At 41.8% G+C, this 23,648-nt stretch overlaps 1 protein-coding gene across 5 annotated transcripts in view; it reads left to right on the plus strand.

Moving 5' to 3' along the window:
• Positions 1-23,648, plus strand: part of LOC124592534 (gamma-tubulin complex component 3-like) — a 293,359-nt gene that overhangs the window by 34,848 nt on the left and 234,863 nt on the right. For all 5 annotated transcript variants that reach the window (XR_006977520.1, XM_047131845.1, XM_047131844.1 and 2 more), the window contains exons 3-4: positions 16,516-16,653; positions 20,625-20,724. Coding sequence is in view for 4 of the 5 variants with exons in the window: in XM_047131845.1 (XP_046987801.1) it covers positions 16,516-16,653; positions 20,625-20,724 (238 nt within the window). In the remaining variant the exon portion in view is untranslated. The remainder of the gene's footprint in view (positions 1-16,515; positions 16,654-20,624; positions 20,725-23,648) is intronic.

Here is a 23,648-nt window from a genome sequence, read left to right on the forward strand (position 1 = left end):
GAGGTGGGGTCCCATGTGCCATTGGGCATTTGGGGGCCATTGACTAGCTTGTTGTAAATTACAATTGATTACCAATTTCTGTTCCTCCAATTACAGCATCATCTGTGTTGAAATGAAGAAAATACTTCAGAATAAATGTATGTAGATTTTGCCGTAGAACCGTAATTTGCAATTAAAAAAAATGAGAGTTCCCATTGGAGATTTCAAAGTTGCCATCTGGGCACAGGATGGAGTGGTGGGTCGAGTGTGCTATCATTGGATGTTCCCCTCAGAGACAAACAAATTGGAATTATAACATTTTTTCATCTGATGATGTGTAGTTTTTGAGATATTTCAATGTCTTCAGTTAAAATGAACATCCTGTATATCTTGTTTCTGTCTTAGTTGGCCTTTTAATTTGCAATGTTGAGTGATAGTACAGGAAATCTTGGGTGCACACACAATGAAAATTCAAGGAATTTTAGTGTTTCTGGTTGGAAGAACACAAAAATCTAAGGGAACTATTTCGATGGAATAAAATTACAGTCAGTAAGCAGATCCTATGTGTGATTCATATAGTGTTAGAAGAGTTATTGCTGTGTGTTGCATGGAATCACTGAGTTTAGTCACAATTGGCATTTACGGTAAATCACAAGTTGTTAAGTCATTTTGTGAGAAGTGAAGACACTACTAGTATTGTGAATACACACATCCAAAGCTGTGTCTCTGAAAATTTCAGTGTAGCACCATATATTTTTTATAGAGAGAATACCTTCAGAGAAATAGACTAAAGCTCTTTTGGTACATTTTCATTGTGGGAAAAAGATTAAAGGTGATCTCATTAGTTCGACAGCTAATAAGAGGCAATATGAACTCAATACATGATAAAAGTTAAAAGATGTTGTTGAAATGTAAAGCTTTGACTTTGTGGTTTCCTTTTGTACAATGTTTGTGTAATATTAATTTTAGGAATTGGGAGACGAAACTCCACTGAAGCATATGTTAATACTTTTAGTTCTGGGCAATTAAGGTGTAGTTCATCTGGCAGATAGTATGCTTTTTCGTAGTTTTCTGAATTTTATGTAGCAGGTTCAGCTGGGCAGAATATAAGCCAGTTTATAGCATTTGAAAAGGGGGTTCTTTTTTCTACAAATCCCTGTGAAGAAACCTAGTTATGTCAATGATTTTTTTTCCTTACACGGAAATGAAAATGCTAAATCTACTGAGCAAGAACCAGCTTGTCTTGCCACCTTTTTTATTAAGGAAACTACAGTAAACCACCAACAGTAACACAGTTTTCAAAACCAAAAATCAATAAGGATCCCTTGTGCGGATCAAGCAAATAACAACTAATTCCTATAATCTGAGTTCTCTCCCGACTCTATACCCGTACAACTGTTCCACATTGAAGTCGGCTGTTAGCAGCTGGTAGATAGCCTAACACGACAGAAGCGACGTCTCACAATTGTTGCAGAAGAGAGGATGGTTGTGGTTGCACACCACTGGACCAGCCGATCTTCTCCACATTCGGCAAGTCGATAACTGCCTGCTGAATGGCTGGGTGCTGGATTATCTAGACCTGGGCGGAAGGTTATTTCTGGGTCTATTTGCACACACTTGACTACCAGGAAATAATTTGTTGATTGTTGCACCTCCTTCTGCTGCTGGTTGATGCCCTCTGATGGACGTTGGCTCTCCCTACATGTTTGTTGTCAACTGTGGTAATTGTTTGCAAACGCTCTTGCGTCGGCCAGACTTCGCAACAGAGTCAGCAACCCACATTGGTGGTTTCTCTGCAGAGTTACCACTGCAGTAGATGTCTGTGGTGACTGAGGCAGTCCTCCATCCCACCCCTCCCAGAGGAGTGGCAAAGGCACGTCTCAGTGTCGGTCCCAGGTTCTGCTGGTGGAACAGGACCACAGGTGGTGGCGGAGGTGCCGGTGGCGGGGAGGGGGTCTCATCGACATCCATAGGTGAGTACTCGCCCATGGAGACTCTGCGAAAGCCTTTAGCGACGGCTGCAATGACAGCAGCTGTGGCGGCGGCAGCTGCAAGGGGACGTCCCATGAGCCTCCAGCCTCCCGGAAGACCCCAGACCGAAGGCACGGCACCAGAGACAATGGCAGTGCTGGGCTCTGCCCACGACAGTGCCATGGCTGGTTGAAGTTCTTCCAACAGAGGGAACCATCGTTGAGGACGACGGTCGCCGTGGTGCGGCAGAGAAGCATGGAGATTTTGGTGGGAACCCAGCGAGGCCAACCCTTGGGAAACACCAGTGCCCAGACTGGATCTTGCGGAGAGAATCGCAGCCACGGTGAGACAGGAGCAACCGGACGAGGGGAAGCAGGGAACAGGAGCGACAAGGGCGTCCAATGAGGGCATCCGTGCAGCTTCTCCGCCAGAGAGGACCCGTCAGGACCAGAAGAACAATAAGTAGATGGGAAGAGGTAATGCTGACACAGTTTGGCCATCTGCAATTTAAACGTGCAAACAATCCTTTCAGCCAAAGCATTGGATGTGTTATGGAATGGTACCGTATGGAGTAACTGGATGCCCGACATAGCACAGAAGGAAGTAAACTCTGCCGATGTCAGCTGTGGACCATTGTCCATCACAATTGTCTCCGATAGACCCTTGATGGTGAAAATATGAGGGAGGTCTTGAACGGTGCGAGCGGCGGTCATCGAGGACATGTGTGCGACATACAGAAAACCATTGGCGGCATCCACCAAAATGAGCCAGTAGGCCCCTAGGATTGGACCTGCAAAATCCAGATGGAGCGAGGACCATGGGGCAAGGGTCGGAGGCCACGGAAGCAGGCATCATGGTGGCGCCGACTTCTGACGCTGGCTGGAGGCGCAGGAACCCACCATGTGGGTGATGTAACCTTTCATTCCCCACCAATAGGCATGTTGGTGGGCGAGGCGCACTTTGTCAGGACAATACCCCAGTGCTTGACATTTAGGAGCAGGAAGACCCTCTGAAGGAGGGGGGACAGTATCACAACACGCCAACGATCAGTGTTGCCTAAGAGAACAACAACCCCGTAGCGGACCACAAAGTTGTTCCGATGAGTCCAGAAGCCCCAACCTCTAGGTCGAATACTGACGATCGGGGGGCCACCCAAGTTGAACGTGGTGCAAAATCGTCCAGAGAACTGGGTCCAAGGGCATGTGCCGTATGATGAGCCGGGCGTCCATTGGCAACGCAGGAATGGTGGAAGAATCCTCGGCATCCAGATGAAAACAAGCAACCGGATCAGCACTGACGCCAGAATCCGCCTCTACAGGAAGTCGAAGAAGATTGCCGTTGGCATGGAGGCCTGTGGCCCGGTAATGGATGTCGTAGGTGTACCCTGCAAGGAACAATGCCCAGCACTGCAGGCAGCGATGCAGCAGCGAGGTATCGGGGTAGGGATGGCGGATGTGGTGCCAAACATGGAACCAAGGGCTTGCAAAGGCTTGTGGTCCACGTAGAGCGTGAACCGGCAATCGTAGATGAAGTTGTGGAACTTCTTGAATCGAAAGACGAAGGCTAAGGCCTCCTTTCCGATGTGGCTATAGCTGTGCTGTGCATGTGATAGGGTTTTTGAGGCGAAAGCTCTGGGCGCTCGACACCAACAACAATATGAGACAACACAGCCTGCAGCTCATAATCTGACTCATCAGTGGCCAAAATAAGAGGCTTAGTGGGGTCATATGGGACGAGGCATGGTAGAGTGAGAAGGGCAGATTTGAGACGCTGGAAAGCCCGATCACATTCCGGCGACCAGGTCCAGGGAACATTTTTGCGAAGCAGGTGATGCAGAGGCTCCGCCAGATCCGCAGCGTGTGGGATGAAACACCAATAATAGTTGAGTTGACCCAAGTCGGATTTGAGCTGTGATACGTTTGCCAGAACTGCTGAATGGCCTCTAGGTATTGCGACTTTGGGCTAATGCCTACGGTGCTCAAGACATGGCCGTGGCACCGAAAATGAACATTTGGCCCTATTGCCCCGCAACCCCACAGCCTGCAGAACCTCGAAAAGTTGCCAAAGATTCTGAGCCAAGTCCGGGGCCGAAATTACTGTGACTTAAGATGTTTAAGTAATTGGCAGTGCTGGGGACCTCCTTAGTCACAGACTCCACAAAGTGTCGAAAGATGGCTGGAGTGCTGGCAATCCAAAATGGCATGCAGTTGTACCAGAAGAGCCCAAAGGTAGTACTGATGACAAGGATCTCCTGAGAAGGAGTGTCGACCAGCAGCTGGAGGTATGCTTCCCTATGAACAATCTTGGCGAAGATCTTCCCATCTGCCAACTTGGACAGAATATCATCGACCTTCAGGATAGGGCAAGAGAGGATGACAGACTGGGCATTGACGGTGGACTTAGTCACCACATACCTGGAGGGACCCATTTGGTTTTTCGAGGATGACAGTGGGCGAAGCCCAGCAACTACATGGTGAACTGGTGTCAGAACGCCCGCCTCCTTGAGGTGACTCAGTTCCTTGTGGAGGCTGTCCTGCAGGGCGAAAGCCACTGGATGAGCCTTGTGAAACTTGCAAACTGCCAAGGGAAGTAGTTCTACATGTGCTTCGCAGCCAGACACACCCGTAGAAGAATCAGGGAAAACATTGGGAAAGGAATCGAAAAGCTCAGGTAAAAGAGCGTCAGGGGACAGAGTTTGGACCGCCAGGGCCGAATCATGTATCTCAAGGCCAAGAGAATGAAAAAATACCACACCTGTGCCAGGAACAACCCCTGCATATGGATAATGTCATTACTATAGCTCTTCAGTTGGGTTGGGAACGGGCGGAGCATTGAGGCATCCAAGCAGCAGTGTGTTGCCATCAATAATAGTAGCCGAGGACCCTGTGTCCAACCTGAAACTGTGAGTAGCTCCTTTGATCTGTACAGTTAGATCAATGGACCCCACTGCGTGGGGAAGCACCGTCTGGACAAAGGAGACACTCGGAAGCTGGTCAGAATCCTCCAAGACCAAGTCCAGAGGGTCGCAACGCTGGTGGTCCACCTCTAGTGACGAAGAGGAGTGGCAAACGTCGGTTCAATGACCCTTCATCCTGCCAGCAGAACAGACCGCCCGCCGGAAATGACAACTACAGCACTGGTGCGTAACGAAGCAGTGACGAAAGGAGGGCAATCTCCGATATTGCTAAGCGCGATAACGCGTAACCTGGTCAGGAGGAGGAGGAGGCGGCAGCGGCGGCGGCGGCGGCGGCGGCGGCGGCGGTGGTGGTGGTGGTGGTGGTGGTGGGGCGCCCGCTGCTGGCCATAGATGGGGTGGCTGTGCAGCAAAGACCTGTGGCGAGGCCTGGGGCACCACAGACAAACGGGAAGACTGTTCGTAGGGGTGAGTGACTGCCAAGACACCTGTCCAAGAAGGGTTCCTTCAGCTTCAAAAACGTGTTCAAGAAGGGATCCTTCAACAGATCCGTTTTCAGGGCATTGTCAGGAGCGTGGACATGAATCATGGCGCGAACGAGGGCCGAACCATACGACAGCTTACACCCTGGGGTCGCACAAGAGAACCAGCAGTCCCAGGAGAGCCCTTCAAGGCAAGCAACCCATTCCTTTAAGACTGCGATGGACGCTTATGACAGCTGAAGAACTTGTGGCAAGCAGCTGCGACATGGACGTGCGCACCAAAATATTCCGCTAAACAGGTGGTCAGCTGTTCGTAAGGGAGGGCATGAGGTTCTACCTCTGGATGCAACTGCTGCACTAAGTGAGAAATGTCAGGACCTACATAGGCAGGAAAAAATGCACAACACTGGCCGGTGTTGATTCCATGGGCAAGGAGATGTTGTCTCAAGCGAGCCGCATAATTACTCCACGGTTCAATAGACTTGTCAAATGGCGGCAATGCGGCAGGAGAGGCTGACGCCCTCCCCGCCATCAGAGGAACACTAGTCAAAGCCTGCAATCGCTGAATCAGTTCAGTCGTGTGTTGCATAGGACACAAGCCAGAATACCTTCAGCCATGCCAACAAATAACGGAACAATGCAGGAATTCGAACAAACTCGTCGCCACTGCTAAATCTACGCAGCAACTTTTTTTATTAAGGAAACTACAGTAAACCATCACCAGTAACACACTCTTCAAAAGCAAAAAACAATTAAGGGTTCCCTCTGCGGATCAAGCAAATAACAACTAATTCCTATGATCTGGGTTCCCTTCAACTATATACTTGTACAACTGTTCCACGTCGAAGTCAGCTGTTAGCATCTGGTAGATAGCTTAACATGACGGAAGCAACGTCTCACAATCATTACGGAGGAGAGGATGGTCGAAGTGGCACACAGCTGGACTGGACGATTTTCTCCGCACTCGGCGAGTCGAGAACTGCCTACTGAACAGCTGGGTGCCTTCATATCTAGCCCCACGATCAATTCAGTGATGAGTTCAAGATGATGTTTGCTAGTTGGCATTGACTTTTTATAGAAAACATACAAGTTTGCAGTCATTGTGATGAAAATGTGACAAAGAGCTTTCTTCCACCACTTCATTTGCTTCCTCTTACAACTGTAGTAGGCCATTAGCTGGTAACTGTGGTTGACAGTAAATCGTCTCATTTTTCCAGCTTCTGACCAATTAGAGCTTTAGCTACACCGTTTCTATTTTTTAGTACTGCGTTGCAAGGCCATCTTCTTGTCTATATTCATTGTCCACGAATAAATGATGTCAACTGTGTTTTTTGTAGTAGTAAAAGCATCACAGTGTGTTCTTAGGCCTAGGAGATGTACGAAAAATATTATTACAAATATTAGAATACATTTACAAACCTGAGAAGCAGTCAGCGTAGGTCCTATATCACTTATCATTTTAGAGAATAATCGGTGTGGTGTCGGAACCACGTACATCGCTTGTCTTCAAAGTGTTAAAAGAGGCAGTTTTACAATACCCACAATTTTGTATCCATATTTGTTTACCCATTTGTATTTGGTCTGCCTTGCCTGTTTTGAGCTTGTCATCATAAGTAAGCAATAAATAAATCCAATGAATCAAACAATGGAAAATCCATGATGAATTGCAGAAGCATTATGAAAAGGGAAGGTGCTACTCACCGTATAGCGGAGGTGCTGAGTTGCAGATAGGCACAACAAAAAGACCGTCACAAATAAGCTTTCATCCAACAAGGCAACAAATAGATTACAAGACAGAGGTGCGCGTGCGAGCGCGCACACGTCACTCGCGCGTGTACACACACACACACACACACACACACACACACACACACTCACTCTCTCTCTCTCTCTCTCTCTCTCTCTCTCTCTCTCTCTCTCTCTCTGCTTCAGCTGTCAGAAACTGCAGCCTTGTGTGTGTGCGTAGTTTATTTTTGACGAAGGCCTGGGCTGAAAGCTTGTTTGTGACAGTCTTTTTGTTGTGCCTATCTTCGACTCAGAATCTCACTATATGGTGGGTATCAACTTTTCCTTTTCATAATAATATAAGTACAATGAATTATAGATCTGTGAGGTATAGCATGCATGGTGTGCTCCTGACAGTGGAAGAAGATGAACTAGATACAACTGGAGCTACATCTTTTACTTTTCACCTATATAGGCAATTGATAAAGGTCTCCCATTTGAGTGTTCATTTACTACTACAAGTCAGAAAGACTTATAATTGAGACCATGGTTCAGTAATCTTGGCTTGGATTTCTGTAATTTGAACGAATCAGTGTGTGTGTGGACATTGAGACTAGTTCCTTGTGCATTATTACTGCTATTTTTTTACAGTGCAGTGTGGGAGTATCCTGTGTGGTCCAGTCAGTCCGTACAGAATTACTGCAGTAGATAATGAATGGCTAAACTCTGTACATGTGTTGATGTCATGTACTGCTTATTCATATTAACCCCTTAACCTATAGCCATGCATGAGACTCATGGTACAGTATTCAGGGCAAATGTAATTATCACGAGGCTGACCTGTGGTACTTCGGTCAGGCAAAATGTAAACTTCATGTGCCTGGCCCATGGTATGACGGTCACAACTTGTGATGTGCAACACCACACAAAGCACTGGCCATTCCAAGCTTGTGATGGATTATTATTACCTCTTCGTGTCACCCTCAGTTACATATTACTCTTAATCAAGTTCACACTTCGAAATATCTGTTATTGAATATTAGAGGTGTATCCCACAAAATGTTTTCGAAACATAAATGTGATGAGGACAGTGAGTGTTATATGTTGATACTCCTGCTACCGACAGTGACGGTAGTGACACTGTAAGTCCTGTATGATAAAAATGCAGGTGGTTAGCTATTGAAGATGACACTGCTGATGGAGATCAACTACCAGAGCCCTGGATTTGGAAGAAATGTGAAATAGTTCAAAAATCTGGAACTGTGAACTGACTTCTGGCATAAAAGAGACAACTTACATCAGGTAGGATTAAATAAGGAACTAGATACATTGAAGAGCCAAAATGTAGTGTGAGGAGGGCTATGCGACAAGCGTTAGTTGAATTCGAAAGTAAAGTTCTATGTACTGACTTGGCAGAAAATCCTAAGAAATTTTGGTCTTACGTCAAAGCGGTAGGTGGATCAAAACAAAATGTCCAGGCACTCTGTGACCAAAATGGTACTGAAACAGAGGATGACAGACCAAAGGCCGAAATACTAAATGTCTTTTTCCAAAGCTGTTTCACAGAGGAAGACTGCACTGTAGTTCCTTCTCTAGATTGTCGCACAGAAGACAAAATGGTATATATCGAAATAGATGACAAAGGGATAGAAAAACAATTAAAATTGCTCAAAAGAGGAAAGGCCGCTGGACCTGATGGGATACCAGTTTGATTTTACACAGAGTACGCGAAGGAAATTGCCCCCTTCTTGCAGCGGTGTACCATAGGTCTCTAGAAGAGTGTAACGTTCCAAAGCATTGGAAAAGGGCACAGGTCATCCCCGTTTTCAAGAAGGGACGTCGGACAGATGTGCAGAACTATAGACCTATATATCTTAACGTCACCAGTTGTAGAATTTTGGAACACTTATTATGTTCAAGTATAATGACTTTTCTGGAGACTAGGAAACTACTCTGTAGGAATCAGAATGGGTTTCGAAAAAGACGATTGTGTGAAACCCACTTCACGCTATTCATCCACGAGACTAGGAGAGCCATAGACACGGGTTCCCAGATAGATGCCGTGTTTCTTGACTTCTGCAAGGTGTTCAATACAGTTCCCCACAGTCGTTTAGTGAACATATGGACTATCAGACCAATTGTGTGATTGGATTGAAGAGTTCCTAGATAACAGAACACAGCATGTCATTCTCAATGGAGAGAAGTCTTCCGAAGTAAGAGTGATTTCAGGTATGCCACAGGGGAGTGTCGTAGGACCGTTGCTATTCACAATATACATAAATGACCTTGTGGATAATATTGGAAGTTCACTGAGGCTTTTTTCGTATGATGCTGTGGTATATCGAGAGGTTGTAACAATGGAAAATTGTACTGAAATGCAGGAGGATCTGCAACGAATTGATGCATGGTGCAGGGAATGGCAATTGAATCTCAATGTGGACAAGTGTAATGTGCTGCGAATACATAAAAAGAAAAATCCCTTATCATTTAGCTACAATATAGCAGGTCAGCAACTGGAAGCAATTGTTGTTGTTGTTGTTGTTGTTGTGGTCTTCAGTCTTGAGACTGGTGTGATGCAGCTCTCCATGCTACTCTATCTTGTGCAAGCTTCTTCATCTCCCAGTACCCACTGCAGCCTACATCCTTCTGAATCTGCTTAGTGTATTCATCTCTTGGTCTCCCTCTACGATTTTTACCCTCCACTCTGCCCTCCAATACTAAATTGGTGATCCCTCGATGTGTCGGAAAATGTCCTACCAACCGATCCCTTCTTCTAGTCAAGTTGTGCCACAAGCTGCTCCTCTCTCCAATTCTATTCAATACCTCCTCATTAGTTATGTGATCTATCCATCTAATCTTCAGCATTCTTCTGTAGCACCACATTTCTCTTCTTGTCTAAACTATTTATTGTCCACGTTTCACTTCCATACATGGCTATACTCCATACAAATACTTTCAGAAATGACTTCCTGACATTTAAATCTATACTCGATGTTAACAAATTTTTCTTCTTCAGAAACGCTTTCCTTGCCATTGCCAGTCTACATTTTATATCCTCTGTACTTTGACCATCATCAGTTATTTTGCTCCCTAAATAGCAAAACTCCTTTACTACTTTAAGTGTCTCATTTCCTAATCCAATTCCCTCAGCATCACCCAACTTAATTTGACTACATTCCATTATCCTCGTTTTGCTTTTGTTGATGTTCATCTTATATCCTCCTTTCAATACACTGTCCATTCCGTTCAACTGCTCTTCCAAGTCCTTTGCTGTCTCTGACAGAATTACAATGTCATCAGCGAACCTCAAAGTTTTTATTTCTTCTCCATGGATTTTAATACCTACTCCGAACTTGTCTTTTGTTTCCTTTATTGCTTGCTCAATATACAGATTGAATAACATCGGGGATAGGAAGCAGTTAATTCCATAAATTATCTGGGAGTATGCATTAGGAGTGATTTAAAATGGAATGATCATATAAAGTTGATCGTCGGTAAAGCAGATAGCAGACTGAGATTCATTAGAATAATCCTAAGGAAATGAAATCTGAAAAGAAAAGAAGTAGGTTACAGTACATTTGTTCGCCTACTGCTTGAATATTGCTCACCAGTGTGGTATCCATACCAGATGGGGTTGACGGAAGAGAGAGAGAAGATCCAACGGAGAGCAGCACGCTTCGTTACAGGACCGTTTAGTAATCGCGAAAGCGTTACGGAGATGATGGATAAACTCCAGTGGAAGACTCTGCAGGAGAGACGCTCGGTACGGGGTTTTGTTGAAGTTTCAAGAACATACCTTCACCGAGGAGTCAAGCAGTATATTGCTCCCTCCTACATATATCTCCTGAAGAGACCATGAGGATAAAAACAGAGATTAGAGCCCACACAGAGGCATACCGACAATCTTTCTTTCCACGAACAATACGAGAATGGAATAGAAGGGAGAACCGATAGAGGTACTCAAAGTACCCTCTGCCACACATCGTCAGGTGGCTTGCGGAGTATGGATGTAGATGTAAATGTAGAAACTGGTACACCTGCCTAATATAGTGTAGGGCCTCCACGAGTGTGCAGAAGTGCCTCAACACAATGTGACATGAACTTGAATAATGCCTGAAGTAGTGCTGGAGGGAATTGACACAATGAATCCAGCTGGGCTATCCATAAATCCGTAAGCGTACGAGGGGTGGAGATCTCTTCTGAACAGAAAGTTGAAAGGCACCCCAGATATGCTCAATAAGTTTCATGTCTTGGGAGTTTGGTGGCCAGCGGAAGTGTTTAAACTCGGAAGAATGTTCCTGGCGCCACTTTGTTGCAGTTCTAGATGTGTGGGTTGTTGTATTGTCCTGCTGGAATTGCCCAGGTCTGTCGGAATGCAAACTGGACATGAATGGATGCAGGTGGTCAGACAGGATACTCACATACGTGTCACCTGTCAGTCGTATCTAGACGTATCAGTAGCCCCATATCACTCCAACTGCACATTCCACCACCATTACAGAGCCTCCAACAGCATGAATAGTCCCCTGCTGACATGCAGGGTCCTTGGATTCATTAGGTTGTCTCCATACCCATACACATCCATCTGCTCAATACAATTTGAAATTAGACACATTTCCAGTTACCATTAGTCCAATGTCACTGTTGATGAAGCAAAGTGAGGCGTAAAGCTTTGTGTCATGCAGTCATCAGGGGTACACGAGTGGGCCTTCAGCTCCGAAAGCCCATAACAATGATGTTTTGTTGAATGGCTCACATCCTGACATTTGTTGATGACCCGGCATTGAAATGTGCAGCAGTTTGCGGAAGGGTTGCACTTCTGTCACATTGAACGATTCTCTTCAGTTGTCGTTGGTCCCGTTCTTGTACGATCTTTTACTGGCCCCAGCGATGGAGATTTGATGTTTTACCAAATTCCTGATGCTGATGGTACTTTAGTGAAATGGTCACAGTGGAAAAATCCCCACTTCATTGCTACCTCAGAGATGTCGTGTCCCATCGCTCGTGTGCCGACTATAACACCACATTCAAACCCACTTAAATCTTGATAATTACATTGTAGCAGCAGCAACCAATCTAACAACTGCGCCAGACACTTGTTGTCTTATATAGGCATTGCTGACTGCTGCACTGTATTCTGCTTGTTTACCTTTCTCTGTATTTGAATACACATGCCTGTACCAGTTTCTTTGGCTCCTCAGTGTATATTTAATATAATATTTGATAACATGTTCTAGTAGAATATTGTAACCAAGACTAGCCAGTTCACAGAACAAATATGAACAAATCCAAACAGAGTAGGAAGAATTGTCAGCAATTGATTTCCTGTGAGTGGTAATGCAGGAGTAGGTTTAATAATGAATAGGAAAATAGGAATGCGGGTAAGCTACTACAAACAGCATAGTGAACGCATTATTGTGCCCAAGATAGATACGAAGCCCACACCTACTACAGTAGTACAAGTTTATATGCCAACTAGCTCTGCAGATGACGAAGAAATTGAAGAAATGTATGATGAAATAAAAGAAATTATTCAGATTGTGAAGGGAGACGAAAATTTAGTTGTCATGGGTGACTGGAATTCAAGTGTAGGAAAAGGGAGAGAAGGAATCATAGTAGGTGAATATGGATTGGGGCTAAGAAATGAAAGAGGAAGCCATCTGGTAGAGTTTTGCACAGAGCACAACATAATCATAGCTAACACTTGGTTTAAGAATCATGAAAGAAGGTTGTATACATGGAAGAACCCTGGAGGTACTGACGGGTTTCAGATAGATTATATAATGGTAAGTCAGAGATTCAGGAACCAGGTTTTAAATTGTAAGACATTTCCAGGGGCAGATGTGGACTCTGACCACAATCTATTGGTTATGACCTGTAGATTAAAACTGAAGAAACTGCAAAAAAAGTGGGAATTTAAGGAGATGGGACCTCGATAAACTAACTAAACCAGAGGTTGTACAGAGTTTCAGGGAGAGCATAAGGGAACAATTGACAGGAATGGGGGAAAGAAATACAGTAGAAGAAGAATGGGTAGCTTTGAGGGATGAAGTAGCGAAGGCAGCAGAGGATCAAGTAGGTAAAAAGATGAGGGCTAGTAGAAATCCTTGGGTAACAGAAGAAATATTGAATTTAATTGATGAAAGGAGAAAATATAAAAATGCAGTAAACGAAGCAGGCAAAAAGGAATACAAACGTCTCAAAAATGAGATCGACAGGAAGTGCAAAATGGCTAAGTAGGGATGGCTAGAGGACAAATGTAAGGATGTAGAGGCCTATCTCACTAGGGGTAAGATAGATACTGCCTACAGGAAAATTAAAGAGAGATAAGAGAACGACTTGTATGAATATCAAGAGCTCAGATGGAAACCCAGTTCTAAGCAAAGATGGGAAAGCAGAAAGGTGGAAGGAGTATATAGAGGGTCTATACAAGGGCGATGCACTTGAGGACAATATTATGGAAATGGAAGAGGATGTAGATGAAGATGAAATGGGAGATATGATACTGCGTGAAGAGTTTGACAGAGCACTGAAAGACCTGAGTCGAAACAAGGCCCCCGGAGTAGACAACATTCCATTGGAACTACTGACGGCCTTGGGAGAGCCAGTCCTGACAAAACTCTACCATCTGGTGAGCAAGATGTATGAAACAAGCGAAATACCCTCAGACTTCAAGAAGAATATAATAATTCCAATCCCAAAGAAAGCAGGTGTTGACAGATGTGAAAATTACCGAACTATCAGTTTAATAAGTCACAGCTGCAAAATACTAACTCGAATTCTTTACAGACGAGTGGAAAAACTAGTAGAAGCCAACCTCGGGGAAGATCAGTTTGGATTCCGTAGAAACACTGGAACACGTGAGGCAATACTGACTTTACGACTTATCTTAGAAGAAAGATTAAAGAAAGGCAAACCTACGTTTCTAGCATTTGTAGACTTAGAGAAAGCTTTTGACAATGTTGACTGGAATACTCTCTTTCAAATTCTAAAGGTGGCAGGGGTAAAATACAGAGAGCGAAACGCTATTTACTATTTGTACAGAAACCAGATGGCAGTTATAAGAGTCGTGGGACATGAAAGGGAAGCAGTGGTTGGGAAGGGAGTAAGACAAGGTTGTAGCCTCTCCCCGATGTTGTTCAATCTGTATATTGAGCAAGCAGTAAAGGAAACAAAAGAAAAATTTGGAGTAGGTATTAAAATTCATGGAGAAGAAATAAAAACTTTGAGGTTTGCCGATGACATTGTAATTCTGTCAGAGACAGCAAAGGACTTGGAAGAGCAGTTGAATGGATTGGACAGTGTCTTGAAAGGAGGATATAAGATGAACATCAACAAAAGCAAAACAAGGATAATGGAATGTAGTCTAATTAAGTCGGATGATGCTGAGGGAATTAGATTAGGAAATGAGACACTTAAAGTAGTAAAGGAGTTTTGCTATTTTGGGGAGCAAAATAACTGATGATGGTCGAAGTAGAGAGGATATAAAATGTAGACTGGCAATGGCAAGGAAAGCGTTTCTGAAGAAGAGAAATTTGTTAACATCGAGTATAGATTTAAGTGTGAGGAAGTCGTTTCTGAAAGTATTTGTATGGAGTGTAGCCATGTATGGAAGTGAAACATGGACGATAAATAGTTTGGACAAGAAGAGAATAGAAGCTTTCGAAATGTGGTGCTACAGAAGAATGCTGAAGATTAGATGGATAGATCACATAACTAATGAGGAGCTATTGAATAGGATTGGGGAGAAGAGAAGTTTGTGGCACAACTTGACTAGAAGAAGGGATCGGTTGGTAGGACATGTTCTGAGGCATCAAGGGATCACCAATTTAGTATTGGAGGGCACCGTGGAGGGTAAAAATCGTAGAGGGTGACCAAGAGATGAATACACTAAGCAGATTCAGAAGGATGTAGGTTGCAGTAGGAACTGGGAGATGAAAAAGCTTGCACTGGATAGATTAGCATGGAGAGCTGCATCAAACCAGTCTCAAGACTGAAGACCACATCAACAACGGTAATGAAATTAAGATATTTTGTTTTGTCCATAGTAATGACGCACTTGAGAATTCAACTGTTTTGGTCAAAGAGGGCTGTTGTGGAAACACTCGTTTTTGGAAATTTAAGTGTTTGCACTTTGCAAATAATGATTTGATTGCTAATACAGACATTGAGCAAAATAAGACCTGTGACCAAGTATTTTCATCAAAAATTTGAAGAAGCGTATGCAATGAAACAGGGCACGATTCATTATTAAGTTGTACAAATTATGAGTCAGATTTAGGTTATTGCTATGACTTTAAAATACATACAGGCCATGATAAGATAAATTCCAGTGATAGTTCCAGCAAAAATGTTGTCAAAGAGCTATCCCAATTTGTTACAAAGAGAACACACTTATACCTTGATAATTGATACATTTCACCAAAATTATTTATGACACCATTGCAGATTGGTCCAGTACACTGGAATAGAAAGAATGTGCCCAAAGATTTCTGTTAAGTAAAATTAAATTGAAAGGAAGGGCGGGGGGGAGTACAGAAAGAGGAGCTGTGTTCATGTTACGAAAAACATTAGAAATGATGGTGATCCAGTTGGGAAAAAACAGAGTTACATTGATTATAGGATTGCAATAAAATCACTAATGAAGAATATATCAAAACCATATTGTAAAGGACAAGGATGATTATCATTCAGAAATTTACAAGGGAGACTGCATGCGAAACATTGGGCCATTTTCCTAAGCATATTCACCCAACAGCACAAAATCAAGACTGTAAAGTTTGCGTGAGAAATAAGAGGTAGTGAAACAACATGGAAGAGTAAAAGATGCAAAGTTCCATTACATGTCCCTATAAGTTTCGAATGATATCACACTCTTGAAGATTACTGATTTCTGTTTGTGCTTTTTGGAAGAGTGCTATTTATGTGCATTGTGAATGAATTCAGGTATTGGGGATACATGGTATTGATTTATATTATATTGTATTAATTGATAATAAATCTTTTGTGACATTCCTAACACAATCATTACATAAACTTGTAACTGCTTATGAAATATTTCACAAAATTAAACCAATTAAATCAGTTGGATCTTACACATGTACTTAACATTCCATAAGTTGTGTGCAGTTGGTATACTATGTTGTACTGGTTTGCAGAACCATTGAATGGCTCAAAGGCTAGGGGATGGTGATTATATTTTGGGTCCTGGCCATTGGAACTGGAACTTACATTGCTGATTAATGGGTTAAGGAATACGAAAGCTTGTTGAGAAATGGTTTTAACAACTTCGGAAAAGTATGCTGAACATAAAATTTCTGAATTCAGTTTTCTCTGTCTAGAAGTGTTTTTAGAATCTTAGCTTTTCAGCTCATGCAAATACCACAGTAACTTACATTTTATTTACAATATATAATTAATGATTGTTTTGTTTCTTTATTACAGACGCTTCTAACCAACTTGAGAAACACCTTGGCCTTCATGCAGAGAAGCGCTGTACAAGAATCAGCGGATGATGCAAATTCATCATTTGACTCACAAAATTTATCATTGAGAAATATTACTATTCGTAGTTCATCACAGGTAGCTTCCAATGTCACAATTTTTCTTGCTAATTATACAGGGTGATTATAATTAAAGTTAAACTTACAAACCACTGTAGAAATAACACAACTGGTCAGAATGACGTCAAATTGCAACGGGCTATTATTGGAGAAGGTGGAAAACGTGTGGCAGAAGAAAAATAAATAGTTACAAAATGTAGCATCATTATTTAATAGTGGTCAACTACAAATTACAAATGAATCATAACAACAATGCCTAAAGTGTACGTTTTACGTTAAACAAACTACTACGTAGTGTGCGTAGGTGTACAGGTGTGATGTTGTTAGTTACGTAAGCCCATCCACCACGGCAAGGTCATATCACTTTGGATGGGAAAAACTGTTTTTAATTGTCCTGAGGCCAAAAACTGCACAAAAAGCATCTATCTAAATCAAATCAAATTATTGATTTCCATGTGACTGGCACAAAACATGTTCAGTATGCTGTCCACTGTTCTTTACAAACAGTTGAAACTAAGAAACAGCATGTTCCACAGCTGATCAAAGTGTTTCCAGGGTCACATTCACAATGTGTTGTGCAGTGCGTTTCTTGAGTGCAGGTAAGTTTGCAGTCAGGACACTGAACACATCTTTCAGATAGCCTCTCAGCCAGAAGTCACACGGATTAAGATCAGGTGATTGAGACGGAAAGGCTGTACAGAAACGGCAGCTGATAATTCTAGCATTTCTGAATTGGCGCTTCAGCAGCTGCTTAGCTGGATTTGCAATGTACGGAGGTGCGCCATCTTGCATAAAAATGATCCCATCCACATATCCCTGTTGTTGGAGAGCTGGAATGACGTGGTTGCGCAAAAGACACTCACAGCGCTTACCAGTGGCGGTACAGGTAACAGGACTGAAGCACCTGTCTCTTCAAAAAAATATGGCCCTATGATAAATGATGCCATAAACCTGCACCACACAGTGACCTTTTCAGGATGAAGAGGTACTGGTTGATTTGCATGTGGATTTTCCATTGCCCATATTGGACAATTCTGTGTATTGACATATCCTGTCAGATGGAAGTGGGCTTTGTCTGTCCACGGCCAGGACAGACAATCTTTGTCCACTTTCATGTGAACAAGAAATTCTAAAGCAGAGGTCTCTCTTGCTGGCAGATCAACAGGAACTACCTCGTGCACATGGGTAATTTTGAATGGACAGCAAAGAAGGATGTTTTGTAGGACTTTATGCACTGTGGTCACAGGTATGTCCAGTGTTCGGGCAGTTCTCTGTGCACCTCACGTTTGCACACCACCACTTGTCTCCTCCTGCATTGCTGTGGCCACTACTTCCACTGATGTCGAATCAATTCATTTCCTACCTCTACCAGGTTACACACCAAAAGAACCCGTCTTTTCGAATTTCCGAATCATTTTTTCCAGACCCACGGCAGTCATCAGACCAACACCTCTTTTCGAACTGTTCAGTGTCCAGAACTTCTGCAGACTGACATGTGCACATTAATCGTTCTTATAGTACAGCTTTACAAGCAGAGCGCAATCCTGCATTGTGACAGTCATGGCGAACGTCGCGGATGCGAAAGGATGAAAAGCCTTGTACCCAGCATGTTTATACCAACTTCAGTGGGTCGTGCGCAGGACAGGTGTTTTCATTTACGTATTCTGACACATACAGCACCATAAATTGATCAATTTTCACACTATTTTTTTTCTTCTGCCGTACGTTTAAAATCCATCTCTGATAATATTCCATTACAGTTTAACGTCATACTGACCAGTGGTTTATTTCTACACCGCTTCGTCAGTTTAATTATAATCACCGTATACAACTGATCATAATTAATATTTTTAATAAGTCATTTTTTGAATCTGGCTAGTTTTTATTTGAAACAAAAGACTTTATTGTCATTGAGTCAAGTATCTGAGTGTAGGATACAACTAAACAACAATGTACTGTCTATCAGTTTGTTGTTTTTGTATGTTTTGGTAACAGTGAAGAAATTGGCCAAAGTATATGGTTTAGTTCTAAAAGCTTGTGGCATTTTCTCGTAATTGCAGTATGACTCCCCCCCCTCTGTTCTGAAGTAAAACTTTTTGAATGAAATAACTTTCTACAAAAATTTGTTTACTCTTTAGAACAGCATAAAATTGTCATGGACTGTGTAAAATCTCCAAGAAATGTGTAACACCTTTTAAAAATAGTGTAAAATCTCCTGTAACAGTGTTAATGTGATAATTGATTACAAAGCTGAATTAATTTCTTCAGGCCAACAGATAATCAACTGAGAAACAGATATTAATTTGCACCTTTTTAACCCTGTCACAGAAGAAAAGTAGACGTACTGCTCAGGGAAACCTTGTAGGATAATAAACTCTCCTGCCTTCCAGAACAAACAGTGGGATCTTTGTCTACATCAGTAAAAGATGAGATCTGTCTGTAGGAGGTGAAACTTTGGAAGAAAGAAAGCTACAAATGTGTAAGAATTTTTAATGACAGGCCAGGTGAATCTACTGAAGAAAGATACCTGCTTGCAAGAGGATCAATGTAAACAGGACTTGAGAATGATGAACTGATAATTGTATAGAGCACAAAAGCAATCATTGTGGCGAGCATTAAATTGGCAATGTTACACTTCCACATAGCTTGACTACGTATCAGCACACTGAAAACTTCGTTTGTGAGTTGGCTAGTCAAAGCAAAAAAAGGTTGTCTATTCTTAAGATTTAGAATAAAAAGTTCTCTATATATGCTCAGTTTGACATGGAACAAAAATAAGAAGAACTTAAGTAAAGCTTGAAATGAGATTGTGATTGCCAAAACCCTTTCTAATACCAAACATTGTGATTTTCTAATCTACATGATGCATTTATTAAGCTATAAGACACCCCTAATCATATTATCTTACTCTTCTGCTATTAATTTTGTCTTTGGCCTAATTGTGAAACTTGCCTCAAGTGTTCCTCCAGTATCACATGCTCAAGTTGCACATCTGACAAATCCTGTATTATCAACATAACAGTAAACGCATGTGAACTGTCAAGTGATCTGTTAGTTATACCCATAATATGACTGGCACCAAGTACCACACACAAATAAATTGTTTCAGACAACTTGTTCTAGCAACATTAAAAAAAAGACTGTACTACCTGTTTCATCTGTTGGGTCATTGGGTCATCAGAATCCTCCCTTTGGTGGGTCCCCCCCCCCCCCCCCCCCCCCCCCCCCCCGTGTGTGTGTGTGTGTGTGTGTGTGTGTGTGTGTGTGTGTGTGTGTAATCATCTGTCGCAGTGTCTGCCACCACCTTATTTCGTGTATGTACATATGTTTTTTACTTCATTTCTTGTATCCCAGTATTTGCTTTCTCGCACACTTCAGTCATTTTCATACATACTATTACATTTACTGTACCTACATTTTTCTGTGCAATTTTGTAATGTGTTTCTTGTTCATCTGTTCTTCCTCTTAACCTTTGGCTTATTATCTACAGTAGTCTGGAGCATGAATTTTTCTTGTTTATCCATTGTAACTCCTTTACCATGTCCTTTATTTTACATCTCTTCAGATCCAGAATGTATAGTTATCCTGTTGCTAATATAATAAATTTCCGTCTTTCTCAGACATGTTCTGGTGATTATATTTTGGCATTTGGAGAGCATTATTTTTAAATTGGTAAAAATGTATGCACCCTTCAGTTTTTCAGAAATACGTGTAGAATAAAATAGTGTCATAGAGAATATAGCAAGCATTACAAATAACAATTATTTTTGTTTTAAAATTAGTGCTGTAGTTATGTGTGGATGAAATTAAACTCTTACATACACTGTTGTGATGAAATAATATTTATAGGACTAAAAAACTAAGGCAAATTTCTGTCCCTGTCCAACATGTTCAGTGGTTTGTGTTTTATAATTTAGATAATGAATGCTTTAATTTTTAATTATAGTTTGTTTGCATACTGTATAAAATTTATGTACTTTTGATCTGCAGGCTTCACGAACACCATTTGCATCAACATTGCAAAGACACCCAGACATGTTTGACACTGTGTCCTCTCTTCCATCCAATTTTGCTTCTAACACTTTATCAGGTAGGCTCTAATGCTTGTAAATTGTTGATTATCTCTCAGTTATGCCTGGTATGCAATTTAATGAACTACAGTCCTTTTAATATGAGAATTCTGTGCTATTTAATGTTAAGTCCAGTTTGTCTCGTGGAGAGAAGGTTGTTAATATTGTAAGTTAATAACTATGCCATTTTTCATTAGTTTAAAATTCTGACTTGCCTGTCCCTTAACATAGACAAATGTAATGTATTGCGAATACATAGAAGGAAGGATCCTTTATTGTATGATTATATGATAGCAGAACAAACACTGGTAGCAGTTACTTCTGTAAAATATCTGGGAGTATGCGTGCGGAACGATTTGAAGTGGAATGATCGTATAAAATTAATTGTTGGTAAGGCGGGTACCAGGTTGAGATTCATTGGGAGAGTGCTTAGAAAATGTAGTCCATCAACAAAGGAGGTGGCTTACAAAACACTCGTTCGACCTATACTTGAGTATTGCTCATCAGTGTGGGATCCGTACCAGATCGGTTTGACGGAGGAGATAAAGAAGATCCAAAGAAGAGCGGCTCGTTTCGTCACAGGGTTATTTGGTAACCGTGATAGCGTTACGGAGATGTTTAATAAACTCAAGTGGCAGACTCTGCAAGAGAGGCGCTCTGCATCGCGGTGTAGCTTGCTCGCCAGGTTTCGAGAGGGTGCGTTTCTGGATGAGGTATCGAATATATTGCTTCCCCCTACTTATACCTCCCGAGGAGATCACGAATGTAAAATTAGAGAGATTAGAGCGCGCAAGGAGGCTTTCAGACAGTCGTTCTTCCCGCGAACCATACGCGACTGGAACAGGAAAGGGAGGTAATGACAGTGGCACGTAAAGTGCCCTCCGCCACACACCGTTGGGTGGCTTGCGGAGTATAAATGTAGATGTAGATGTATTGTGTTTGTGTTCTGTTATGTTGTCTTGTTACTGAATCGCATAAATTCTGTGCCAGAATGCTGTTTGTTTTCTCAAGATCTTAAAAAAAAAAAAAAAAAAAAAATTATTTTTAGCTATTCTTTTTTTCTTTTTAAAGTCCTGTCTAGGTTTACGTTCAGTAAAAGGTTCATAAATTCCCTTCCCCCTTTAGTTTTCCTGTCTTCTCCATATAATGAACTCTAAATTGAACAGCTAAAGATTCTTGCTATATTTTCCTGTCAGTTCCTTTATTGCTCATTACAGTTTGGCAGTATGCTTATACTCTCTTTCTATAATGTAATGAAGAAATACGCTTAATGCTTAATTGACCTTTTTTTCTCTTTGATTTGCAAATCACTGTCATTCGTGATATGTTTTGATCCTGTTTTACACAGATATTTCCTGTCCAATGGTTTTTACTTTGTATTAGTTCAACTGCACCATTAAAAAAATAATTCGAACCACAAAATTGTTTTTGTTTTCATCATTGTCTTAGCCTTCACTGTCAGGGTTATATTTCGAATTTTGATTCTCCCACAGTCTTCAAAATTGACTGAAATATTCCAGGAGTTATCTCAAAATCCAAGAACTATATGTTGCTGTTTGGATACATTCATTTTCGTTCAACCTGATTAATAAAGAAATGAAACATCAGCTCTGTGGAGAGCAGGATGTGATGAGAGAAGCAACAAGCAGAGGATTGGATAAGTAGAACATTTCAGTGTAATAGATCAGCCCATTATTAGGGCTTTAGGAAAGGGAGCCACTTGTGAGAACTGTTGCTGTGTACCAGTTGACATGCAATGACTTCAGTTTTCTGTGATGACATGATCTTTGCTCGGAGAGTCAACATCTTTAACAGCAAGTAACCTGTTGCAGAGAATGACCTTGGCACTTCCTTAACCATTTGGTTGACTGGGATTCTTCCTTCAAGCATCGGTACACCAGAATTAAACAGGTGGGAACTTGCTCTACTGTATGTGTTTGGTTGCTGTTGGCCATCTGACCTCAGTTTACATTCATCATTTTTATTGTGTACCTTTGTTTCACACCTTTCACTGTCCCCTCTTGTTTCTCCCTCACCTCTTTCATTTCTGCCATAGCTCTCCTAACTCTTCATATTTATTTATTTTTCATTTTTTGTTTCACTTTTTAGATGTTTTAGTAAATATTTTGTTTATTTAGTCAGGATGGCACATTACGTTTCAGCAAGTCATTACCATCGACAGATGTGGTATGAATATTCACAGAATGTTTCATACAAAGCTATAGAAAATAAATTATTATATAAGAAAAACATCTACACAATTGTACACAAGTTTATTTAAATACAGATACGGTTCACTGATAATATGTTAAACTGAAAATGAAGCTTGTTAGTATAGCCTTAAAATGTGGTATCACAACAATGAGTGGGGAGGAAGGAGGTTAGCTAACATTCAGTGGCAAGTGGTGCATGATTAAATTTTCGTATTATCTGCCAGTTAGAATAATAAAATTTAAAGCAATGATTTAGTGAAAAAATGGATTATCATTAACAAAAAATAGTAGTGCAGATTCATGGTACATGTATAAAAAGTTTAGTATTAACCATTTAGAAAAATTATCTTGTCTTATTTTCTAATGACACTATGGAATTGGAAAAATACAGTAATGTAGTAAGGAAAGTTCTGGCAGAATATATGTAGCTTAGGAGTAACAGAGAGTACCCACCAAGTAGCAGAAACATTGAGTTGTCGAGAGGTGCACCACACAAAAAGGAAATGTCTCCGGATGGCGCAACTGCCTAGTAAGCAGCAGATTCCAAGTTCAAATCCCAGTCTGTAACACATTTTCAATCGTCACCACTGATTCCTCATAATGCAGTGGCGTCAATTGTTCCTCCCTTTCCCTTTCTCTCTCCCCCCCTTTCACTTATCAGCAGTCTCTTTCCATGTCCTCCATGCTTGCTACTGCGAGATTCCTGCAGGAGGTGGAATGTAATTGTGCAT

This window comes from Schistocerca americana, chromosome 2 (assembly GCF_021461395.2).
Source record: "Schistocerca americana isolate TAMUIC-IGC-003095 chromosome 2, iqSchAmer2.1, whole genome shotgun sequence".
Lineage (NCBI taxonomy): Eukaryota > Metazoa > Arthropoda > Insecta > Orthoptera > Acrididae > Schistocerca > Schistocerca americana.